The sequence below is a fragment of the Grosmannia clavigera genome, assembly GCF_000143105.1.
Source record: "Grosmannia clavigera kw1407 unplaced genomic scaffold GCSC_161, whole genome shotgun sequence".
NCBI classification, from domain to species: Eukaryota; Fungi; Ascomycota; class Sordariomycetes; order Ophiostomatales; family Ophiostomataceae; genus Leptographium; species Leptographium clavigerum.
The window spans coordinates 317,933-342,648 of record NW_014040778.1 but is presented as its reverse complement, the minus strand read 5'-3'; the positions used below and the strand labels follow the sequence as shown (position 1 = coordinate 342,648).

Genomic DNA, 24,716 nt, shown 5'->3' with positions numbered 1-24,716 from the left:
CTCTCGCATTTGGCCATCGGGTGACTGGGTAGTATAGCAAAGACAACAGGGTGCAGATCGGCTAACCAGCCGGTTTTCCTCTATCTTACCGCCAGGCTATTCCCTTTAGAATCATAGGGACGTTCATTTTCTTCTTTATGTCCTCCCAGATTATAGATTCTCTCTTCTTTCACCCTCTGCACAATCTCTTCTAGCCAAACTATCGTCGAGAACAGCGGTCTTTGACATGTTTGTATCCGTACTTTTTCTTGCCTTTGCTGGCCTTGTGGCCCTCATCCTCGCCATCCTTCAACGTCCCCGCGGCAAAGTGCCCATCTCGGTCAACTACCACTTTACCAGAAAGTGCAATAAAGTCTGCGGCTTTTGCTTTCACACGGCGACCACGTCCCATGTGGAGACGACAGACCGGTCCAAGGAAGGTCTCCGGCTTCTCAAACAGGCCGGCATGCGCAAGATCAACTTTGCCGGCGGTGAACCATTCCTGTATCCCAAGCTTCTGGGAGACATGATCGTGTTCTGCAAGGAGACGCTGAGTCTCGAGTCGGTCTCCATCGTCACAAACGGAAGCAAGGTCCAGCGTAACTTTCTGCAAAAGTATGGCTTTTTCATTGACATCCTTGCCGTCAGCTGCGACTCCTTCAATGAGGTTACCAATATTGAGATCGGCCGCGGGTCAGGCGATCAAGTCCAGAAGCTGTACGAAATCGCGGCCTGGTGCCAAGAGTTTCACATCAAGTTCAAGCTCAACACCGTCGTCAACCAACTCAACCATACAGAAGATATGAACCAGCACATAGAAAAGCTGCAGCCCTTCCGCTGGAAGTGCTTTCAGGTGCTCATCGTGCCTGGCGAGAACGACTCGGCCACCGAAACGCTGCGTAATGGTCACAAGTTCACCATCTCTGGTGAGGAGTTTGACCTTTTCTGCCAGAGGCACAGCGCCCAACACTGCCTGGTGCCAGAGCCCAACCGGCTGATGGCTAAGAGCTACCTGATCCTCGACGAATACTTGCGATTTCTGGACCGTGACGGACGAAAACCTTCCCAACCAATTGTCGAAGTTGGTGTTCAGAAGGCACTGGAGAGTGTATATTGGGATGAGGCATCATTTGTGCAGAGAGGCGGGATCTATGACTGGGCCAAGAAAAGCTGTTCTTCGGGTCAGAGCAAGGAGTTGGAGTGGTAGACACAAGTCTGAAATTGGTTTCATGGGGATTCTACAAGGAGAGAGAATTATATTACATTGTTGTACAGCCTTTGATGTATCCGACTCACGCGGAACAAAACTTGAGATTGTATCGCCAAGTCGTCCTTGCATTTCAGAACGAAAATCCTCTCACAAAAAATGGAATTGTATAACTAAGCGTCGGCCTCGTCTAAAAGGACATAGCTACAAGAGCTTGAAATACATGCAAACTCCATCTCAATTATACGTTCGATCGCACCTTGAAACCCAATTTACCATAGCCGCCCCGTGGCTGACGCATTAGCAGCCCAAGGCGGAGCTGTTGTGTCTCCTGTTGGCTTATGCTGTACGAAGTCACATTCTCTCACTTTCCAGCTGGTGTACGTCGAGAACAGACTTTGATTGGACCCGTTTTCCCTAGCCTGCCACAAACACTCCTTCAAGTAGGGGCATTCTTGTACGGCGTATGGCGTATGGTGTATATGTTGTGTTCTGTAAATGAGGCGTCCTTCGGAAAGTTAGCCGACTACTGAAACGCTGTAAATACGGTTTATTAAATCTTTCCGATGTCGCCATTAAAAGGGGTTTCCCACAAGATTCTGTTCGCCTCCTAAGGGGCATGCGATGGGAGAGGCAGGGGATAACGCTCCTCGGGCCTATCTTATAGACACAGCTCGGGTTCTAATAGGTGCGCTGTTACGTACAGCCATTGGCCGATAGCAAACCGTTTAAGCAAAAAATAGCTGTAGTGGGCACGATGCTTCTCAAAGAAAAACAGGCAACACTTACCGTGAGTTGGGTACGCGCCTACATCTCCGTTGAATTAGGAACTCACTTACATGGCTTTTAAAGGTATGTTTTCTGCTGTCTTAAGTGAGAATCGGAGATCAATCCAGGCCTTCTGTCTGCCCGAGTGGCTGCCAAATTTCCGACTCATTATTTTCTCAGTCGAAAAGCATTTTGCACTACGCCGTGCGTATTCGATCAGTTGAAACTTGACGAAAATAAAATTATTAATTTCAATTCGACTGGTTTTCATCGGCATCGTTACTTCCCGCCCTTCCAAACCTTTTCAACCGATTATTTACATCCCGGTATCAGCCTCCATCTCTTGCCCAATTCCACTCACTTGAAGGATCTGGGCAACTATATAATGAACCTTGAAAAATTCAGGGTCTGGCATGGGGACATTGTCGTCATGACTGTCAAGCGTGATCACAAGTGACCCGCCTTTGGGGGTAGTCGAGCTGTGCATCACGGCTTCGGAACAAGTCGCCTTGTACTTGTTCTTAATGTTAAACGATAATTAGTACAGAAATATGCTACAGAAAAGCTGCACACATAAAGGAAGGCACGTACTATGCCACACGGCCAGAGCACAATGCCAAAATCGTCAAAAGAAGCACGGGCAGAGAGTGTAAGCGTGACAGCGTTCGCGCGTTGGTTGATGCTGGCTGGTTCGAATTTGTCTTGCGGGGCTGGGAAATAGCGATATAGGGCACACCAGATGATCGCTTTGTTGCGTGTCTGTGTTGCATCAGACCCGTCGAAATCACCCAGTGCGAAGGGAATGATATGTGCGCACTGGGTGATGTCGACTTTTGGATTGGGTGGTATTTCTAGCGCAGCCCGTTCATAGCTGTGCATATCAATGCGGCCCGTGAATACGCAGCGATGCCCGTCTCGCCGTAGACAGTCGCGCTTGAGGTTTTCCTGCTCGTATTCTGATGTTGACTCTATTGTAGTCATGCCCGAAACAATGGCGTCATCCGCATCCTCAGCAAGCAGAGACGGAGTGTATCTGGGTCCACAACCTGCAAGTTTGACTTTAATTAAAACTTAGAAGGATGTACTAGACGGTCTGTCGAATACACACATACACGGCTTCAGGATAGCATCCAGTAGGTAGGTTGCCAAAAGCAGCAGCTGTGTGTCGTCCTCTTTATATCGCCGAATATCGGCAGCCAACACACGCTTCCCGTCATGCTCTAGGTGATCGTAGAACGCACGCAGTATCTGTGAAGCTCTGTAGTGGCGTTTTTCGAAACCATTTAGCCTGAGATGAAGCTCTGAAGCAGCAAATGTATCATCAGTCAGGGCTGAGGACAGTGGCAAAGACAAAGTGGATAGTGAGGGATGATCTAAGAGGGGAGGCAAGGATCGCAAGGGGTTGATCCAATACATTTCTGAATGTTTACTAGAGAGAGTATTGAATAATCAGGATAATTAGGATGAAATAGGTTAGGATTGAATGAATACAAGATTAAATGAGAATAAAAAGAATTAGAAATGAGATAAAATAAGAATAGACGGAGTGTAGCTTATTACTAAAGTAAGGTTCTTAGTTATCCAGAATGCTACTTACTTTGAACAGCGTTACTTTTCGCACTGTAAACGACGTCGGAGGGCGCCGTTGTGCAATGATGATACTTATACTGTGTGACGCAGGATGTCTTCAGCCGCCTTATAGGAATTTTTACGCACGTCGGCATGTCTTGGGGGTACCTAGTAGTACACTTGCTTACATGGCGCTTATTATGTAACGAGAGCACTTTATACTCCGCAATGCAAATTAAACGCCCAAAGCAGGTTGAGTACTGTTTAGTGTGAAGGCACAAAATATGTACTATATCTCGATCCCAATTTGACTTCCGCCATTCGGGTATGGCATCGTTTCGCGGACCCGCTAAAGCGAAGTGATAACGGAAACAGAAAAAGATAACAACGGCCCTAACCAAAACTACTCATGTCCAACCTTCACAACTGGACCACGCTGCCAACCGACCGCGATGGAGACCACAGCAGCTGCCAAGAAAGAAGCCTTCCCGGTGAAGCAGCTAAGCATTCTGCGTAAGACTCCGCCGTTCGATCTCGAAGCCGTATGGCCTGCTGACACCAAGTTCGGGGAACAGTGGCCGTTCGCCTTGTGGAGCCGCTGGCGGTGAACTCCATTGTGCCGTATTTGTTTCCCATGGTCAAGTTCCTTGCGCCGGCGCTGAGCGATATTGAGGCCACGAAGCGTGTCACCCTGCTCTTCTCCGTCTATGCCTTTGCCCAATTCGGCACCAACATCGCATGGGGTCGTCTTAGCGACCGCGTCGGCCGTCGGCCGACCATGCTCTTCGGCCTGGTGGGCGTCTTTGTCGGCACGCTCGGCTTCGGTCTCAGCACGTCGATACCTGCCCTGTTTGTCTTCCGCCTGGTAGCCGGTCTTCTGAGCGGCAATGTTGTCATCACCCGGGCCATCATCGGCGACATTGTCCGGGACCGTCAGAACAAAGGTACGGCACGAAAATCGGTCACATCCTCGCAACCGGACACACCCAGAGGCTAATGATGGCAGCAAGGGCTTTTGCCTGGAACCAGACCGCATACCAGATCGGCCAGGTGATCGGACCCATCATCGGCGGCTATCTGGTGGAGCCGTGCACTCAGGTGCCGGCTCTCTGTCGGGGTGGCCGGTTCGCTTGGCTGGCCTCGCATCCGTATGCTCTGCCGAACCTAGTGATCGCAGTCATGATCGCCACGTCCTTCTTTACGGCCTTTTTTTTCCTGAACGAGGTAGGTTTTCTCAAGCAATGACGTTCCTTCTCTGCCAGTTGCTCACGCAGGCTTATCCCAGACTCTCCCACAAAATGTCCTCAAGCCCAGTGCTCCCACCAGCGAGCAGAGCCCTCTGCTTCGACCGGACAGCGACAGCGCATTGGAGACTTGGAAGACGGCTGGCCCGTCGCACTCGAAGCTGTCTGTGTTGCTGTCCCCGCAGGTGCGCCATATTGTTGTCAGCTACGCCTGCTTGGCGCTGCACTCGTTCTGCTTCGACCAGGTCTTCCCCGTCTTCCTCTCCACCGGACCAAACCCGAGCAGCAGCCTTCCATTCGGTCTGCGTGGCGGTCTCGGCTACAACGCGCCCCTCGTGGCCAACCTCATCGCCGCTTCCGGTATTCTGTCCATCTTTTTCATGGTCGTGCTCTTCACTCCCGTCGACAAGCACTACGGCACGCTTCTCTGCATGCGCGCCAGCATGGTGCTCTTCCCGCTGGTGTACGTGTTTCTGCCATACCTGGTCGTACTGCCAGAGGCGCCGCACTGGGTGCGGCTAGCAGGTGTTTCCGCAGTAATAGCTATGAAGACGCTGGCGGCCGTCTTCGCCTTCAACGGCAATGCTGTCCTGTTGACGGTGGCGGCACCCTGGCCGGGCTCGCTGGGTCTCGTCAACGGCGTTGCGCAGACAGCGGCAGCTGGTGCCCGTGCGATCGGACCGGCCATCTTGGGCGTCGTGATTGGCTGGGGCGACAGCATGGGGTCAGATGCGCTGGGCTGGTGGTTCCTGGCTTTGGTGGCGATGGGCGGCGCCGTGCAGGCGTTTTGGGTGACGGACGAGGAGGAAGAGACAGAGGATGAGGGGCTAGCAGAAGAGGAAGAGGAAGAGTAGACTGGAAGTGGCGAAGCTTGTGGCAGTTGGACGGAATTAAAAGTATAGACGTAGAACAGGCCATTTTGCGCCAGGGACACAAGAAGTTGGCATTGCATAATATCGGAAATCGCATGAAGAGATGATAAACAGAATGGATAGGTTAGAATAGAAACAGACTAGACATTGCTCAAGCAAGAACGGATGTACGGAAGGCTATGGACAGGAGGAAGTTATACAAATTACAAACCTTATTATGTGTTGTATGGCGATTATGGTCGTATCAAGTATATGGAGGCCAAGGAATGCTCTTACTGACATCAACTTACGGCATGCTCTTTTACGTGTCTGCGTCCGTTGTTCGCGTGCGCTTCATCGCGCGGCTGTCACTATCGTCATCACCAAACTCGGCGGTCCATTCTGTCTTCACCAGCAGCGGCGAAGGAGGCGTGGGCTTGGGGGGGGAATGAAGCCAGGCCCGGTCGAAATCAAGATGCATGACACGGCGCACCTCCTCGTTCCAGGCAAGGTTGCAATCGCGCCTATCATCGTTGTAGACCCCGGCAATCTCGAGCTCTCGCATTGAGCGGTCTGCCTCTGCATCCATGTCCACGTTCCGGGGCAGGAGATGTCTCGCGTAGAGACTAGGGCCAGCATACGACATGAGCAGCATATGCGACACGTCAATAAAGGTGCGCAGCGGAATGGGCCGAGCCAGCTCGACCACGCCCAGGAAGACGGGGATGAGACGACCCTGCAGATCGGGAACGGCATTGTACACATGGGCTTCCCGCTCCAGGACTTCGTAGTCGGCCGCTTCCACACTCTTGCCCACAAACGTGTAGCCGTACCCGGTCGCGGCGATCTTGAAGAGAACCCCGAAGCGGCCGTACATGCCTCTCTTGTCCAGACACTCGCAGTCCTTGTCCACGTTGGCGGCTATCTGAGCCACCACGAGCGAGGCCAACGAGGCTGCCGTCAACGGGTGGCCGTCCATAGACAGCGAGCGCCTCCGCATCGCCTTGCTGCCGTGTCTGTGCGCTTTCCGGTGCAGTGCCACGTTGGGGCAGCTGCTATCCAGGGGCAGCCCGTGCGTAAGGCCGCGCAGACAGGCCTGTGTGCAGTACGGCAATCTGGGCGGTTCCTCGACAAAGGAACCGTATGGCTTAGATGGCGCTGCTGCCAAGGCCGTCATTCCGCCCCCGCTGGGTGGTTCCCGTCGCGTCGGCGAGCGTCCGCGCTTCAGGGGACCAGACGGCAAGGGTAGCCGTGGTGGATCGCGAGGACCAGCTTCATCCGTATCGCCACCACCACCACCGCCCCCACTGCCTTTATCGTCTGGACTTCCAAAAGGTCTTGGTTGCGAGCTGTCAGTTTTGACCTTGCTGGCCGGCCAGCGTGGCGCGTTTTTCCTGACAGTATCGATCCAGCCCAGCGGCCGCGGCGTTGTCTCGGCGGCCCATAGACACAGGCTGACGATATGTGCCACCGCTGTTTCGGAGCCAGATCGGAGACCAGCATTCTGTCGGCGGCGCTCGTCCGGTTTCAAGATCGGGGGGACAGAAAACCGAACCGAGTGGTAGTACAGCGTCTCCGGTGCATCGGCCAGGACACGCAGAAACACAAGACTGTCCCCCGACGACACGTAGCCATACTCACAGCCCGAGCCAATGATGTAGTGGTACGCCTGGCAAAGTACTTGAGCAACCAACACATGACCCGGCACCCTGTAGCTACTGGCATTGCTTCCGGTCCTTGTGGGCTGTTCTGCCGGGGCCAACTGCTCTTCTGGTAGCTTCGTTCGGATCGCCTGGGGGAAGAATGTGTCCCCTGGCCTTCTGGACATTACGTTGTGCAATGTCGCTGCTTTGAGCTTGTGAGGAGCTTTGTATTCACCCACGAGGATGGCGGTAGTGAGGTCGTTGGAAGGGTCAGCATCAACCAGAAATGCCCATCGGTTGGGCATCACGTCCTTTACCGGCGAAGCCTTTTTCGAAGGCGGTTCGCTCTGCGGTAATCGGCCATAGGCACTGCTCATAAACTCGATCATCAGGTCCTTGTCGGGCTGCAGAATCTTGAAGTGGGCTTTCAGAATGGCAGTAGCAGGCGCCTCAATAGCAGTGTGAATGAACGGACGAAGGCCCTGTTCGTCGGCAATGCCCGTTCTAGGAATCACGCTTTTGCGAATCGATTCGATCTCAAAAGGGCTCGTAAATAGAGCCTGCTCGCCAAGGCTGATCTAGACGCTGTGAAAAGCTTCTGTGTGCTTCGCCGGAAAGTCGTCCCAAGGCCGCAGCGAACGCGGATACATCTTCCCACTGACATCTGTGGTGCTTCTCGATGCCACTTTAGACCGGTCGGGTTCTACCAGAAACGTCGAGAAGACAGCTTCTTCCATGTGTTGGAAAAAGCCTAGAAACGGCAACGGCGCTATTCTCTGTTGTAGCTCCTCTTTGGCCCGGCGTTCCTCCTCTCTGGCCCGGCTTTCCTCATCTTTGACGCGTCTCAGCTCCTCTATTTCCTTTTTCAGCCTCTTTATTCGATCCTCTGGCGTTCCTAGCTCAACGTGGAATGGTGTTACGCGCCCGGGAGACGGCATCGTGGTAGGGATGAATTGCACAGTAACAAAGTACTCCTGAAGATGATATGTTCATCTCGTGTAGACCCATAATTTTATCCAGCGTGTTGAGTGTATGATTAGTCATCATACAAGAGAAGCGGCTGGTGGCACGTGACAGGTCTCGCTCAACGTTCCCGTTGCGGAGCAGTTCTTTCCTCGCCTTTTATGTCTCTCTTTCAGGGCCATAGGAACACGGCGAGTACTGCGTCACCTGGAGGGCGTTAGAAGCACCGAAAAATTCACCTAGATAGACCAGAGGAGGGGGTAAACCTGCCCATGACAACCCTGCCTCCTCTGTCAGGTGTGTTCGTTCTTGGGGATGAAGCCCTTGATCAGCGACGTTACAACGAATAAATAAGTTAATAATATGCCTCTCTTTGACTATATATATCACTCAGTGAAGAAAGAACCAGGGCACGATGACTACAGAACAGGAAATGCCCTGCCTGCCGCAAACTCCTGTGCCAAATGCGATAGTCGTGCGGTCGTGATCTGAAAGGGGGCCGGCAGCTGTGTCTCGGCCCAGGACCGACCAGCCATGAGCTCGACGAGGCCTGGTGCCGCCGTGAAGATGCAGGCCATGCCGCTGGACGTTGTCAGCACATCGTGTTGGGGTATGCAAGATCGGTAGTACACAGAAAGGGCACCTACTGTCCGTTGTGGCCGGCACAGATCCATTGGCCCGGAAGGCCCGGGAGCTCTCCCACAAACGGCATTCCGTCGGCGGTGACACCCATGATGCCGCTCCAGCTGCGGTCATACTTGGCCGGACGTGCGCCGTCTGTCCAGCCTTGAAACTGCGACTCGGCAAACGCACGCACGGCGGCCGAGACCGCTGGAAAGCCCAGCAGGCTGTCGTCCACGCAGTGCTCCGGATTCGCGTCAAGCCAGGCCTGCAGTGCCGCCTGGCCGGGGTTGTCGCCACCGAACAGCACCACCGTTTCCTCCGGGCCGCCGTCGGGGATGGACCGTCGCGGGTTGATGCTGAAAAAGCCGCCATCGCCGCCGACGAGGACGCTGTACGAGTGGTCCAGCCGATGCGAGCCCTGGAATGTCGGTGCTGGCGCCACGACCTTGTCGCACATGTGCGGCTGCGGCGTGATCAGGCCGCGCAACGATGGCTCCAGGGCAGAGCTATACCCGTTGGTGGCGTGGACCACGGTCGGACAGGCGATGCTGCCGCGCGGCGTGTCCACGATCCAGCGTGCTTCCGAGGCAGAGGAGCCGTGTGCAGCCCGGACACAGACGACGGGCGTATGCGTCTGCAGATGGACGCCTCGCTCGAGGTTGGCCCGCATCACGTGTGCAGTCAGCTTCCAGGGATTCAGCGTCGACACCGGATAGGCGTAGCAGGCCAGAGCAGAGGCGATGCGGGTGACCGACACAGCCTCTTGGGGATCGTCGATGACCTTGACGAGGTCCGCCGACCCACCGGCAGCCCGGTAGACATCAAAGCACTGCTTGGCCTGGCGGGCATCCTCTGCGGTCGTTGGGACGTCCAGCGTGTCGCCAACCCAGAGATCACAGTCGACCTGGTTGGTGCGGGCGTAGTCCACCAGGGCAGACCAGGTGCGGTGTTCATTGTCGAGGATCTGCTGCCCGTTAGAACGCGTCCCAAACCGAGGCTAGCGGACTCACCTTTAGGGCCTCGTCTTTCCCAAATCGCTCCTCGTAATCACGGAAGCCCCGCCATCTGTCCGGCTTGCAATGTCCAGCGTTACGGCCGGTGGCACCAGAGCAGAATTTCCGGGCCTCGAGCACGACGATCTTCTTGTTCGGCCAGGTGTCCAGACAGTGTTTTGCCGTAAGCGTTCCTGTCATCTAAATGTATTGTGTCAGCAAAAAAGTCGGTAAGCTTTGCCCGGTGGGACCGGAAAGCCTACACCCGAACCAATAATGACAATATCCGCTGTCTCCGGCAGAGTGTCCGTCGTTCGGTAGTCAAGAAGCTGGTCACCCTGGGCACTGAGAAGCCAGTATGACATAGACGAGCCAGTCGCCTTGGGGAAGCCGAAGCGTGGCTTACTCGCACCTGAGCCTCCTCCCATGTTTTCTTGTCAATCGGAGATAGCCAACGATGAACAATAAGGGCACGGAAATGGGTCGGAAATGGCTATATAACCGAGCAGTCCAACAAAGAGGGTGTCAGTCACTGTCAAGCGTGACGGAGACCCCAAGATATTGAAGCGTGAAGCCAGCCGACCCAAGACCGATAAGCGTAGCAGACAGCCGTCGCCGGTGCTGGCGTTTGCGTTTATTTCCTATATCAGCCAAGTGGCGGCATCCGGATCGGACTAGCTGCATACTTCCGACGATAACATACCGCTCGACTCCACATGGCCGAAGATAGGGCACCGATGGAGACGCCTTGTCTGTATGCCAACTTCATTTCGACCAGACTGCCCAATTACTAACTTCAGAGCCGTTATGGCTACTATCGGCTTTCTTATCAAGGCTCGTTAAGACGTTGTAAACCGTTTACGATACAACCAAATGTCTACCTATAACGAAAATATCCCTAAATTGTCCTTTGCGTCCTTACGGTCTGACATGCACGTAAAACTTTACACGTAAGGCTTGACTTGCTCCTCGTTCCACTGCCACCATTTCTCAGCCAAGCCGGTTCCGCCCTCGCTCGTAGGCCTTGAGGCCGCATCGATGTCCTCTCGCATAGGCGCGAAACGACCCCACGGCACGACTGTGTCACTGTTAGTCTGGCTTTTACATCGTGTCTGGCCACGCTTCTTCCCGACTTACCCCAGTTGTCCTTCTTTACGCTGTCGACTGTGACCTCTGGCGAGAATGCTGCGAACAGCTCCGTGTACGCCCCTAGGATCGGAGGGTGGACAAGCAGCTTAATTACGGCCATCTGCAGGATGCCAACATGGCGGCTCAGATCCGTGCCAAGGTTGCCGGGGTTGAGCGCCACGCTGACGACACCGTCGCTGCCGTAGCGGCGGGCGAGCTCGGTAGCTTGCAAGAAGTTGCCCGCCTTGCTGATGCCGTACTTGAGGATCGCACCCTTGTCGTCATGGTAGTCCAAATTGCTCATGTCCACGCCGCCCGGATTGTGGCTTCCCAGTTCGGCCGCCGATGAGGAGACCCAGACAACACGGACGGTGTTAGCAGGCTCGGTCTTTGCGGTGGTCACCAGCGTCGGTGTCAGCAACTTCGTGAACAGAAAGTGCCCTAGATTGTTCGTGCCCAGCTGCATTTCGTATCCCTGGGCGGTCTTGGAGCCTTGGGGTGGCGTCATGACGCCAGCATTGTTGAACAGAACGTGAAGCTTTGCCTCTTTAGACAGGAATTCGTTCGCCGACGCCTTTATCGTGGTCAAGTCTGCAAGGTCCAGGTGAAGGTACACGAGATCACCTTTGGAGTCCGGGGCTGCCGCTTGTATGGCCGCAATCGCATCTTTGGCTTTTTCCTCAGATCGCGCAGCTAAATAGACCTTTGCGTTCTTGGAGTAGAGGATCTGGGAGACCTCTTTCCCCAGCCCAGTGTTTGCCCCAGTCACAACATAGACCTGCACATGTTAGCCAACGCAAAAGCCGTGTGATAACGGCATGACTTGCCTTTCCTGAAAGATCTTCCACGTTTGCCTCCGTGAACTTCGGGGTCGGCGGGAAAGCTTGGCTTACGGCGTTTCCCATGGTTCTAAAGGCAATTGGAAACTAACTTGCGTAATAGACGTAATTTCATGCTTCTGTGACCTGAGGGGAAAGCGCGAGTAATACACACGAAATAAACAAGGATGGAGTGATGTAATGATGAGCTAGCTACATAGTACGTCGTATGGAGTAGTACCCCGTATAGCTAACTGTTGAGTGCGGGAATGGAGCACACTGTGCGTTTTCCGGCTAGGGTTGGCCCTGCGCGTTCTGATTGGCCAGAATAGAGAAAAGTGGTGAATAGCCCCAGTGAAATCTCTGCGCCACAGAATCAGTGTAATGTAGCTTTTTCTTCCCTAGTACAACACGCAGATCACCACCTTCATGCAGGCAGACCCATACAGTGCCTTCCCCTTCCCCTGTCATTAGCTAAGTTGTGACAGGTTATGAGCCCGGGTCTTGTATCCGGGTCTGTCACGGCGATTTGCGTCATCTCACGATAATTTTCGCCCCAGGGCACCTCTTTTCAGCCTTCGGGCTTCATTTTTCGCCTTAGGGCATCATTTCAGAGATCGTCAGCATCGCGCGGCGTCTCCCAACCGACATTTGGTTGATTCTGGGCTTCGTGGGGCCATAATACTTCACTTTAGGTGCTGGCATCCAGCATCTTCTTCTTTTTCCATGCTTCCATATTGGGAGAGACCTTCTTCAAGACCACCAAATCGGAGGCAGCTGATTGTCGAATCAGAAAGGCAATCCAGCATCTTTTCAGAGCTTCAAGCTCGTTCTCATCGAGGTTCAGCAGAGCAGGTCACTGAGGGCCTGGAGAAGCTGCATCTTCCTCATCAAGGTGACCCCAGAGACGATCATTTCGATTTTGATCAGGTTTCGGGAACGTCAAGAGCGACAACGGTGGTGCTACCTTCGGGAGAACGTCTATCACGTTCAAGAACGCCAGTCAGACGCCTGTTCAGGGCACAAAGTCTGCCTCCCAGTGAAAAACCTGATCGATCTTTCAATATTTTTTCTGATCACGAAAGTGAGCTTTAATCTGAGAAGCAATCTCCTCAGCAGCAACCTCAGCAATCTCGTTCAGAGTCACGACCACAAACTCCCCGCGTTAGTTCTAAACGCACTTCTGTCAACAGCATGGCAGGCATCAACGTGTCAGAGAGGGCTTTGAACCTCTTCTTCAAGCACTGTTCAAAGCAGGTGCCCAAGCTGACCAAGGCGGAGGAATGGGATGACTAGGACAAGGCTCTCAAGAGAGGGCTGGGCCTGATTAAATTAACCCGAATTGAAGACGTCGTCGATCTAACGGATGACGCGCAGGGCGAAATTAAATACGCCCTAGAAATGCAAGTCAGCACGTTGCTCTAAGGCCAGATCAAAGGGGACTCAGTCCTCGAGCGATACCAAGAGCTGGAGCGTCTCCTTCGACCGCACACGGAGGATTTGGCAGTCGAATTCAGTCACAAACTGCACACCCTGCGATGGCGCGATACCGAGAAGATCGAGGAGTGGTTTGAGCGTATGGAAGAGGTTTTCCGTGGGTACGAGACCTACGCAGACGCCCTTTTAGGCAAACTCAAGGCTCTTTGTTTGGTAAGCGCCGTTTGCAAGCGTATCCCTGCGTTAAACGCAGAAATCATGGATTAGTGGAGATTAAAGATCGCCAAGCTTGGCAGCGACGAAGTCTACGAAGCCACCAAGCTTTTCGTTACCACAAGATGCAAGGACAGGGCTGTTAACCCCGTCAGCAAGCACAAAGATGGTGGCAAGGACAAGAACAAGGACAGGTCGGGGGGTCATAAGGGAGACGAGAAGACAAAAGACAGTGACAAAAACAAGGAGCAGGGCGCGCGCAAGGCAGCCTTTACTCTAAAATGCACTTACTGTGACCGTACGGGTTATACTGTCGATCGTTGCTGGAAAAAGCATCCAGAACTCCGACCCTCCTCTGACAGTCACCACGTCGAAGCCAAAGATCAGGGTAAAAAGACAAGCTCGTTGAGCATGTTCTACGTCGAAAACCCTCCTGATGCAGATCAAGGCATTACGATCAATGACGACGTTTCGCTTAGCGACTTCGACTTGACAGACGACGAGACCGACGAAGAGATTAAGCCTGCGAAGACTTCGCGCAGTGTAGGCATCACGGCCGACCCTAACACCTGGCCCATCGTGGGCAAAGTCGGGTTTCACGGCCTCTTCCACGGCCAGAAGGTGAACGACTAGCTCTTCGATACCGGTGGGGATATGCACGTGGCGAACGATGCAAGCTAGTTCGTACCTAGCACCCTGCAACCCAGTCAAGTACGATTCATCATAGGCGGCGGCCTAGTGGCCGCGTTGCACGTCGGCCAGGTGGCACTGAGTCTGGCCAAACCAGACGGTGGAGAGCACGAGGTGACGCTGGGGAAGGTTTATTTTGTTCCTTCCTTCCCTATCAACATCTTTTCTGGCCTCCAGTTTTACCTCAAAGGCAATTTCCTGGTGGGACCAAAGCTGTACTGTACCAAAAAGCAGCTGATAGCCAAGCTCGATGTTCGTGCACGAGGCTTTCGCCTCCCTATTCACCAAACGAAGCCATTCGACGCAGCTCCCACGCAGGGGGAGAATTCATCAGTGAGCGTGGCAAGCGCGTTTTCGACTCCGACCGAGAGCAACCCAGACGCAGGCGACCCAAAAGCTTCGCGCAGTCTTTGAGCGAGCGCCAGAGACTGCGCCTGATACACCAGAGACTGGGTCATCCGTCCTGGAGGGCGCTTAAAGAGACAATGAAGCAGGCCGAGGGAGGCCTGGTGCTCCCAGAGCACATCACCGAAAACACTGACCCGACGTGCACCTCGTGCGAGCGGGCCAAAGCTAAGCACTTCAAGCCGAAGGACCTGCGAGGGATTCGCGCCTCCAAGCTAGGAGAGGCGTACCACATCGACCTTGGCACCTTCAAGCACACTGCTTTCGACGGCACGCGATACTTTTCAGCAATCAAGGATGAATTTACCAGAGTGCTAGAGGTACTAACGCACAAGAAGAAGTTAGACGCACCAGCCGCGATCAAGGCAGTGATCGAACGCAACGCAAATGAATTAAGGTATTTACCCTTACGAATTCATCTAGACAACGGCATAGACATCTCCATTACCTTCTTCGAACGGTACTGCGCCCCTAGAGGTATTAGGCTAATCCTAAGCCTAGTATACAACGCAGCCGAAAACGGAGGAGCAAAAAAAGCCGTCAAAAAGATCGTTATTCGCACTAGACTTCTGCATCTTCAAGGCAGAATCCCGTTGGCCTTATGGCCTGAAATTAGCAAATTAGCGGCCTATATTCACAATTATATGGCCAACAGTCGAGGAGAAGTTCCTATCGTCAAATAGCATTACAACAGCGGCCGAAAGGACTTCGTCCTCGACGTCTCTCATCTTCGCACCGTCGGCTGCAGGGTAGTCGTCAGAATACCAGACCAGGTGATTCAGCAGAAGGGCATCAGCAAGCTGGATGCAAGGGGTGAAGAGGGCATGCTTCTAGGTTTTGAAGGCACGCACCTGTACCGAGTCTGGCTTATTGACAGACAGAAGGTGACCGTCACGAAGGACGTGCACATCTTCGAGGACATGGTAGACGATGCTGACTTGATCAAATCATGGCCCAAGGGAGTCTAGAGACGCAGCAAAAAGATCACGGTCGACGAGACGGAGCTGGAGTACGACGTCATCGTCCCAGTACCCGACGTCGACGTCGAGGGGGAGTATGGTGAGCTCCCTGACGACCCTGAAAATACCTTCGATCTGGAGGATTTCGACGAGCCATTTCGGCAAACTTCGTGCATCTCATCTGTGCCATGGGAACCGAGCGAAGTCATGCCCTCGAGCATGGCATGCGCGATCCTAACGCAAGACGAACGCACCCCGTTCGAAGTCCACGACGATATTGCTACGACAAAACCTTCCTCCGTTACCCTCCCCGGCGCGCATCAAACCAAGAAGCCGGAAGACCCCAACAAACCCTCTGTTCATAACGCCTTGTCAGGCCCCAATTCACGTCTCTGGCGGGAGGCTATGTATAAAGAACTTGACAACCTGATTGAAAGGGACGTCTTCAAATTCGTAAACCGTCCACAAGACCAGAAGACCATCACAAGCAGATGGGTGCTTCAGCAAAAGAGGGGGATAAACAGAGAGGAGATTAAAAAGAAGGCAAGGCTAGTAGCCAGAGGCTTCTAGCAGAGACAAAGAGTGGATTACAACGATACCTTCGCTTTAACCTTCCAAGCAGATTCATAGCGCATGCTGGTAGCGTTGTCAGCCCAGTTTGGCTAGACAATACGCCAATTCAACATCGTCGCCGCGTACCTTTACGGTCTGCTAGAGGAGGACGTTTTTATGGAGCAGGGGGAGTTGTTTCGCGAATACTTTGAGGCTCGACCGGACGTCGCCCGCCGCCTTGGCTGGGCATCCAACAGAGTTATTTGGCTTTAGCGAGCTCTCTACGGTTTTAAGCAGGCAGGTCACCAGTGGCAGAAGAAGCTGCGCGAGATGATGGCCAAAGTCGGCCTGCAGCCCCTTTTGACTGATCCAGCGACTTATCGCGGCAACGGAGTCACCGTCGTAACCTATGTTGACGACGCCCTGTACGCAGGAGAAGACCCAGCGCTGGCCAAGTTCGAACTCGAAATGAAGCAGTTGCTAGAGATGGAGATGACGGCCACCCCCGAATGGCTACTGGGAGTTGAAATCGGTGTCACCACGATCACCAACGGCACGCAAATCAGTCTCTCCCAGAACTCCTACCTTAGTGATTTGCTCGAATTAGAAGGCATGAGTGAAGCTTATGCGGTGGCAACTCCGATTACCGACATGGTGAGACCCGACGAAGACTAGCCTCTGACTAACCTTTACCACTACCAGCACGTCAACGGCAAGCTTATCTACGCTTGCGTGATGACCAGACCTGACGTTGCCTTCGCTGTTCACCAGCACTCGAAAGTTATGAAGGCACCGCGGGAGTCTTACGCTAGGTCGATTAAGCGCGTGCTGCGGTACATTCGCGGGAAGGAGGAGTTCACCATTGTTTTCAAGCGACAAAAGGAAGCCCTAAAGGGGCACGTCACCGTCGACTGCTGGGTCGATGCCTCCTGGGCAGATGACCCTGTTGATCGCCACTCTACCTACGGCTTCGTGTTTAGAATCGCTGGCGGCCCTGTTTCGTGGTGCGCCAAGAAGCTACCGACCGTCAGCACTTCCACCTGTGAAGCTGAGTACGGCGCTGCGTACTTCGCGACGACCCAAGCCAAGTGGATCGAGCAGTTCCTTGACGAATTAGACCTTATCGCCGACATCACGATGTTTGTTGACAACAGCTCCGCGATCAGCCTTACCAAGAAGCCCGAATTTCGCGAGCGCTCCAAGCATTTCGACGTCAAATGGCACTATTTCAGAGAGTGCGCATTGGGAGGTTTACTGACGGTGAAGTACGTGCCGTCAGAGGATCAAATCGCCGATGTCATGACGAAGGCTACACCGAAGACGACGTTTGAACGTCTGTTGCCTCGCCTGATGGGCTGGGAGCCTTGAGAGCTCCCTTTTTGGGAGGCTATTCAGAGCCTCGTGGTTATTTTGTTTCGTGCTTCACCCGTGAAGCTTTTGGCTTTACCTTGTGACGCCTTGGGCAGACCGAGAGGATACTCGGTCTATAACAAGTGCGCCCATTCAGGGGGAGTGTTGAGTGCGGGAATGGAGCACACTGTGTGTTTTCCGGCTAGGGTTGGCCCTGCGCGTTCTGATTGGCCAGAATAGAGAAAAGTGGTGAATAGCCCCAGTGAAATCTCTGCGCCACAGAATCAGTGTAATGTAGCTTTTTCTTCCCTAGTACAACACGCAGATCACCACCTTCATGCAGGCAGACCCATACAGTGCCTTCCCCTTCCCCTGTCATTAGCTAAGTTGTGACACTAACGAACCCAGAATAGTGGGTACCCGTCTCTTGACTCTCGGGGCTTACGGATTTACCACTGTCGGCTTCTAGCTGGGCCCAGGTCATGTGGTGTAGGGTGTCAAGCCCTCCCACAGCCTATCACGTGCTCATGCTTTCTTCCTTCTAGAAGTAGCAGATACGGTTGTCCACATATGTGACTCACATGTGACTCAGAACACGCCACACAGCCTACCCCACCTTGATGCGTGACTGCAGCAATTGATGGTTGGTTCCAATTCACAGTAACAGATCTGGCAACATAACCGTTTTCCTGTAACCTACGTCTTCGACAATAGCCCACGATGTCGACCTTTGGGCAATTCCTGCGTGTAACGACATACGGCGAGAGGTAAGCATCTACTTCGGGCTAGAATAGTGCTGGCCGCTAATTTCCGTAGTCATTGTCCCAGCGTTGGATGTATTGTCGACAATTTTCCTCCTGGAGTCCCGGTCTCAGAAGCGGTACTTCAGCCCCAGGTTAGTAGTATATAGAACCAACATGACGCTATTCGGAACTTTGTAACTCAAAATGTCAGATCTCTCGCCGTCGCCCCGGTCAAAGCTCCATCACGACGCCTCGAAATGAGGCCGACCTTGTGTCAATTCAGTCGGGGGTGGAAGGAGGAGTCACACTCGGGACCCCGATAGCTATGGTCGTCAAGAACCAGGACTTCCGCCCCTCGGACTACAAGGGCAACACCATGAAGCAGTACCCTCGCCCCAGTCATGCCGACTTCACCTACCTAGAGAAGTACGGTGTTCGTGCATCGTCAGGTGGCGGCCGTTCGAGTGCGAGAGAAACAATCGGCCGTGTGGCGGCAGGCGCTCTTTGTGAGCACTACCTCAAACTCGCCCACGGGATTGAGATTGTTGCTTGGGTTTCATCTGTCGGGAGCATTTATCACATCCCGCCAACAACGGAGTATCCTCACACTTCTCACAACCCGGAGTTTCTCCAATTGCTTCAGGAGGTTACACGGGAAACCGTCGACAAGACGACAGTCCGGTGTCCAGACCCGGAAGTGGCTGCCAAAATGGAGCAGTGCATCACCGACTTTCGAGACCGCCAGGACAGTATCGGCGGCACGGTTACGTGTGTCATTCGAAATCTTCCCACCGGCCTCGGCGAACCGGTGTTTTCTAAGCTAGAGGCGACTCTTGCTCACGGAATGCTCAGCATCCCAGCGACAAAGGGATTTGAAATCGGCTCTGGATTCGAGGGAACCGAAATTCCTGGGTCTGCCCATAATGACATGTTTATTCGCAACCCCGATACCGGTTCGGACTCCAAGCATGGATTTGCGAAGCCAAAGCTCACAACTTCAACGAACAACAGCGGAGGTATTCAGGGAGGAATCAGCAACGGTGCGAACGTCTTTTTCCGTGTCGCTTTCAAGCCGCCTGCAACGATTGGACTGCCTCAAGAGACGGTCACTTTTGAAGGCGAAAGTGACGGGGTTCTAGAAGCCAAAGGGCGCCATGATCCCTGCGTTGTTCCACGTACGTAACCGAATATCAACGACTAAATGGACTTTGCTAACCGTTTATAGGCGCCGTTCCGATCGTGGAGGCCATGGCTTCGATCTGTATTATGGACGCTCTTTTGATGCAAGGAGGTAGAAGGATGGCGGCAATGACGTCACCGTAAAAGTTTAAAATGTACACTTAGTAGATTGAAACAGCCAAATAGATGGCTGCTTGGAGAAAGGCATACCCTCAATCAATATCTTTGCGCTTCATACACCCATGCATGCAGGGGTGTGAGTGGAGGACACCAAAAGAACGAGTACAGAGTACGACGTATGAGCTTGTATATAGTAGCAAGATGTCCGTTATCAGTACCGAGCTCAGTGAATCCGGTCGTTATAATGCTCAGGTATATATGTCGTCCGCACAGCACAGTCCATGCTCCGCTGGTCCGTCGGGGTGGCAAAGGCGCCGGAGTGGTAGTAGCTTACGATCTTCGCCGTGGACGGTCTAGATTCATGTCTCCAAGACGCCCAGGTCACCCAAGCTGAGTCGGTGATCGAGCTTCAACACGGCCTCTTAGACAAGACTACTCTAATGTACTCCGTACCTTGCTACTTTCTTGCTACAGTGGTCTGATTGGAAATTCTCTTAAATTCAGATTCCGCACAATTATTTTGCATGCCAAAAAACAATCTGGGTAACAATGGCCAAAATGACACAATTTAGACTATAGAAATGACGTACCGATTCAGTCCTTAGACCTTGATAGTATCGACTACAAATGTCAAGGAGGAATCCTCATGTCGAGGAAGCTTTGCAAGCCCATATCGGGGTGTCTGTATGCTATGGAGTGGTTTAGTCAATGGCACAAAACAGAAGTGATCATGTTGGGTCCGTACCTCCACGTTACAATGCCCCTACACATGGACTTGCAATTTATGACAAGCTTGAGCGTCTGTTCGAGAACATCTTTCTGACAGGCAGCTTGGCAACTGGATAAATGGGTGCATTTTTCCGGAATTCTAGCGAGCAAAGCGGATGACGTTTCGTCGATGCTCTGCACTGTCTCTTCGAGTCTGTGGATGCAGTGGTCAAGTCCTTTCTGGAGATCTAAGGAGGGAGCAGCCGAGATGACACGAGATTCTCGAGGAAATTGTCTTCCTAAGAATGCCTAGTTAGCTTACAGCGGTTTTGTGCAGAGAGATGTACTTGCCAGTTCCTTCTTGAGCGACACAATGTCATTGTTTCTGAAAAGCATTTGGTAAGCAGACTCGAAAGTTCGGTGTTTTAGAGTGCACTTACAACCATAGCAAAGTAACAGTGTCTTCCCGAAGTTTTTTCAGCTCGGCCGACTCAACCATATCAGTGGGAAGCTGTAGACCGTTGGCGTATCTGGAAGCAGACTCGTTAGATACCTTCAACACCAAGGGCATAAATATGCTTACTCCATCAGAGCAACGACCTGTCCCATGCAATATCTTCCGTACCTGTACTTGCAGTAGGAGGCGTAGTCTGGAAGCTCTTCGAGATCTCGAATTTGTTGCTCGATCTTATAGCCGCGCGAAGTAGCAACGAGTTCGGCCCAGTAGCGGCCGGATTGCGCTTCTCGCAGTCAGAATTGATTCGCGTTGTGTGTAGGATCAACGTGGATACTCACCGATGGTATATTTATGTCGCATGCTCTTGCCGAAAACGCGGAAGGCTTCGAGAGGCTTCTTATTTGTCCCTTCTTCTCCGTTTATGACACCTGTAATAGAGCAACTGCTCTCGACGAGGTGCAAGACTTCGGACCATAAATTACTAAGTCTTTCCTCCTGGTTTTGACCCGGAGCCACGATGTGATCTATTTCATCATCGACCAAGAACATCCAGCAGACAAAGTACGTGAGCTCGGCCAAGGTCTCCCGATCAGCAAATGGATAGCAAGTTGAGACGTATCTGCTCAGCTTGTTCTTAGTAAGCTTCGCATTAACCCGTGTCGACACCGTGTATCTGTATATATATCAGTACCGAGTGAACACAGAAAGGAAGTGCGATACACACGTTGCAAGGATGTCATCCACCACTTTCTTCACCTGATCCTCGTTAGGGTTGGTTTGCAAATCCCACTCTGAAACAAGCTTTTCGATGTCCGGGATTCGAACTTCCTGGCCCTGGAGTATGGCGAGTATGTCTTTTCCCTCATTCAGCGCCATTTTGTCTTGAGGCACGGTGGCAAGAAAGGTTTTGTGACGGGCAAAGTAGGTAAGAAGGTGTTTAGTGAAAACACAGGATATATAGAGGCTGGTTGCTTCCCAGAAAAACATGGAATATCAAGCCATTATATAATACCATACGGAGTACTATATACGCACTCGTTAGGTGCCCTTGATTACGGAGCGATAGTAAATCGGAATAGGCCGTCACTCTACATCCGCCAGCCCAGACAATGGTTTGTTTCTGAGCATATTGATCACTTTCCCGTCTTATCTCACCACCGGCTGCATGTTCCGCTCTCCGTCTAGTGTGTAGTTTCCACATGGTGACGACATCCCATGTGTTCGAAACGTTGCAAAGTACGCCACGATACGCCATCACGACGAGGCGTGGCCAATCGATTACAGGCAGTTAGTTCCGCACCCTCTCATAGATGTTAGCTCTATTGGCGTTGTGTAAGCAATGCGTACGAATTAACAGCAGATACGACGTTCTAGAACGAGATCAGGCACTGCTACATCGCTAAGCTCCGCTTGCCCGAGACTTTCTTGACCAACCCAAATAATCTCGACAGGATTCCAGTCGTATAATAGCCAGTGCGTGTAGAGAGTATCGATAATTCGACGTATTCCCAGCCCCCTCGGAGGTAGCGATTTCGATGAAAGCAATGGTGCGGAAATGCAGCTACGACAAACGAACTTTCTAGCTTTGCAGAATGTGACACTTGTGTATTGGAGACGAAAGAGGACGCAGTGTTGATGACTGCTTCTGTTGCAGTACAATATGGCGTTAATACTAGCCTGCCCGATACCATATTCGAGCCGCTTTTTGTATCTCTATTTAGGCCATCTTGCACAACTGTTACTTGCAGGTCTGGAATCTGACATTGCCTCCCCACCTGCTTCCGTGGCCAACGAGTAAAAATGGCCACATGCTCAGCTGTCGTAAGCTTTGCGGCTTCGGTGCTGATGAATACGGCGGCTATGAGCATGTGACGGCATTTTAGGAGGTAGACGAGTGAAGAGTATGGAAGTTGGGAGCTAGTCTTTATGAATAAGAAAATACGGTTCCTGCTCGAGTTTGCCGGTGCTTCATCACTTAAGAGTTTGTGCTCGCGTGAAGTACAGCGCACGTTTACAAATTTGCAGTTGGCGCAATTTAAATATCAAGAGTATGGCAGTTCTCAGCTCGGTTTTGGAATGGCTGCCAGTGCAGGGCACCCTCGGTTGTCTTGTATTGTCCTTTTGAGCTCGTCTGGTTGTTTCTTCGACATCCGTTCCGGAAAGAGTGACAACAGACAGCAAATTATTCATACTAAGAAAGTCGACATATCAAGACCCTTGAAGAAAAGCAGAGAATAGTTTCCAGAGTTGGACTGGCAAACGCCCCTCCCTTTTCCCTCCCCAACCTATTCCTTCCTATTTGTATTGCCATATCCGGGGAAGGAAAGGAGTTAAACCAGCTGCGGTAACGGACACGGCAGAAATAATCAGACAGCCCTTTGTAGATAAACATCGCAAAAAAAAAGAAAAACTCAAACAAGGTCGACCCAACACGCAAAACATAAGATGCAAAGAATGTAGTAGCTGCGAGATCAAGAAGAGTGGGGTGCATAGCAAACGCGTCGAACGGACCGTCCATGCGTCTGTTGTCCTGATACTGTTGGCGCAGATGAAAAGAAATAGAAAAAATTAACCTAACCACAACCGAAACCTGGGAAAGTCTCAGGTCCCTCTCCTCCAGCCGCTTCGAACGTGGAGCAGCCATTCACACACACACACACATAGCGGCCTTAGGCGACCTCGGACACCGTGGGGAGGAGCTTGCGCACGAAATACGGCATGACACCGCGGGCGTGATCGGAGAGGCTCGACTTGGTAAGTTTCTTGGTGGTCGTCGTCGCCGCTAGTGAAGGCGGCGCCGTATTTTTGCGTAGAGGCATGGTGAATTCATGGCGAGGTGACACCGACAGCGTTGACGATGCCGACAATGTCGTCGATGTCGACGACACAGACGATCGACGCCGTGCGGAGGTGGTGATAGATGACGGGCCTGCAGGGTGTCGAGCCAACTTCGTGGGTGATGCTGCTCGCAGGCGGTCCACAGGCCCGTCTAATCGTCAATCGATGCCATGTTGCTTCTTGAGCTGTGCTAAATTCTCCTTGCGTACTTCGAGGTCCTCTTTTGACTTGGCCATCTTCTCGGGCTGATGGTATAGAACTACCCGATGAGTCAGCAAAAGGGCACTTGATTAGAAATGGAATGGGAGAAGGGAGCTGTAAGCACATACCGACAAGGTAACGGTTCTGGAAGTTGTACCCGTTCAGCTTATCGCAAGCCTGCTTTGCATCCATGACGTCTTCATAGACAACGAAGGCAGTGCCCTTGGTATTGTTGGCAATACCCTGTCGCACTTGGCTGGTACTTGTTAGTGGTCGTCCGAGCGAGGGAGAAACGCAAAAAGTTGCATACCGAATGGGGCCGAACTTGCCAAAGAGCTCAAAGAGCTCCTCGGGAGTGACGTTGTAGCTGTAGGCAAGGTCAGCGACGTGTTTTCTTGATGGCAGGCGATGGATGGTTGACAGGACGTTCGACTAACCTTAGATTCTTTACGAATAAAGCTCTGAACGCGACAAAAAGCATATTGTTAGCGACGCGATTTAGAAAAATTCAAGGCCTAACCAGCAGCAGTGAAGCTGTAAAAGCATTCGGTGGATGACAGGAAGGAATTGCGAGTGCCATAGGAGGGAAGCATGATAGCAACGTGATGATGACGTGTCGGCAGACGGCCGACACGATTGCCAAGCCCCGAAAGAAACAAAATGATAGCTGACGACGGGGTAAAATACGGGGTGGAACGCACCGGTTAACCTCCGGGGCAAGTTTGCCTGCGCGACTCATATCTTGATGGCCGTTTCTTCGCAGATGACAACGTTGTTTCGATATGCAAAGGAAACGGTGTTGGATAGGAAGGGGAAAAGGAAACTCGGAGCACCGATATCGAGATCGGAGCCGAGAAACAGGAGTCGCGAAAAAATCGGTCACTGGATTGAATAAAAAAAGGCAAGGAATCAACTTCGAAGCCGACGGCGGCGACGACGGCGACAACGGAGACGATGGGGGCTGCCTTGGGCGGGTGAGGGACTGTGCGGCTCGATGAGGTGATAATGGAATTGGTAGGAAGGAGGGAGAAGAGGGGAATTTGTCGTACGCCGGCGAAAGTGTAGGCGGCGAGAAGAA

At 52.6% G+C, this 24,716-nt stretch overlaps 7 protein-coding genes across 7 annotated transcripts; 3 read left to right on the top strand and 4 right to left on the bottom strand.

Annotated features, from left to right (window-relative positions):
- Window positions 1-226: 226 nt before the first annotated feature.
- CMQ_8174 (radical s-adenosyl methionine domain containing protein 2) lies at window positions 227-1,186 on the top strand (the record flags this gene model as incomplete). The annotated part of the gene is made up of 1 exon (XM_014315715.1): window positions 227-1,186. The coding sequence occupies one exon, from the start codon at window positions 227-229 to the stop codon at window positions 1,184-1,186; it is 960 nt and encodes a 319-aa protein (XP_014171190.1).
- A 2,789-nt stretch (window positions 1,187-3,975) lies between these two features.
- On the top strand, window positions 3,976-6,186 carry CMQ_8215 (major facilitator superfamily transporter multidrug resistance; the record flags this gene model as incomplete). The annotated part of the gene is made up of 5 exons (XM_014315756.1): window positions 3,976-4,036; window positions 4,099-4,467; window positions 4,530-4,747; window positions 4,809-5,558; window positions 6,037-6,186. The coding sequence occupies 5 exons, from the start codon at window positions 3,976-3,978 to the stop codon at window positions 6,184-6,186; spliced, it is 1,548 nt and encodes a 515-aa protein (XP_014171231.1).
- On the bottom strand, window positions 5,941-10,268 carry CMQ_8227 (FAD dependent oxidoreductase superfamily; the record flags this gene model as incomplete). Its single annotated transcript, XM_014315768.1, has 5 exons — window positions 5,941-7,834; window positions 8,678-8,806; window positions 8,872-9,812; window positions 9,859-10,041; window positions 10,104-10,268. The coding sequence occupies 5 exons, from the start codon at window positions 10,266-10,268 to the stop codon at window positions 5,941-5,943; spliced, it is 3,312 nt and encodes a 1,103-aa protein (XP_014171243.1).
- Window positions 10,269-10,784: 516 nt separating this feature from the next.
- CMQ_8246 (short chain dehydrogenase reductase) lies at window positions 10,785-11,873 on the bottom strand (the record flags this gene model as incomplete). The annotated part of the gene is made up of 3 exons (XM_014315787.1): window positions 10,785-10,918; window positions 10,978-11,746; window positions 11,862-11,873. 3 exons carry the CDS (start codon window positions 11,871-11,873, stop codon window positions 10,785-10,787), a joined length of 915 nt encoding a protein of 304 aa, XP_014171262.1.
- A 6,239-nt stretch (window positions 11,874-18,112) lies between these two features.
- On the top strand, window positions 18,113-19,458 carry CMQ_8160 (chorismate synthase; the record flags this gene model as incomplete). Its single annotated transcript, XM_014315701.1, has 4 exons — window positions 18,113-18,159; window positions 18,209-18,287; window positions 18,347-19,310; window positions 19,361-19,458. 4 exons carry the CDS (start codon window positions 18,113-18,115, stop codon window positions 19,456-19,458), a joined length of 1,188 nt encoding a protein of 395 aa, XP_014171176.1.
- A 1,263-nt stretch (window positions 19,459-20,721) lies between these two features.
- Window positions 20,722-21,475, bottom strand: CMQ_8099 (uncharacterized protein; the record flags this gene model as incomplete). The annotated part of the gene is made up of 3 exons (XM_014315640.1): window positions 20,722-20,882; window positions 20,938-21,272; window positions 21,324-21,475. The coding sequence occupies 3 exons, from the start codon at window positions 21,473-21,475 to the stop codon at window positions 20,722-20,724; spliced, it is 648 nt and encodes a 215-aa protein (XP_014171115.1).
- A 1,793-nt stretch (window positions 21,476-23,268) lies between these two features.
- CMQ_8162 (pre-mRNA branch site protein) lies at window positions 23,269-24,377 on the bottom strand (the record flags this gene model as incomplete). Its single annotated transcript, XM_014315703.1, has 7 exons — window positions 23,269-23,381; window positions 23,443-23,588; window positions 23,666-23,696; window positions 23,767-23,894; window positions 23,949-24,005; window positions 24,076-24,099; window positions 24,340-24,377. 7 exons carry the CDS (start codon window positions 24,375-24,377, stop codon window positions 23,269-23,271), a joined length of 537 nt encoding a protein of 178 aa, XP_014171178.1.
- Between the last annotated feature and the right edge of the window lie 339 nt (window positions 24,378-24,716).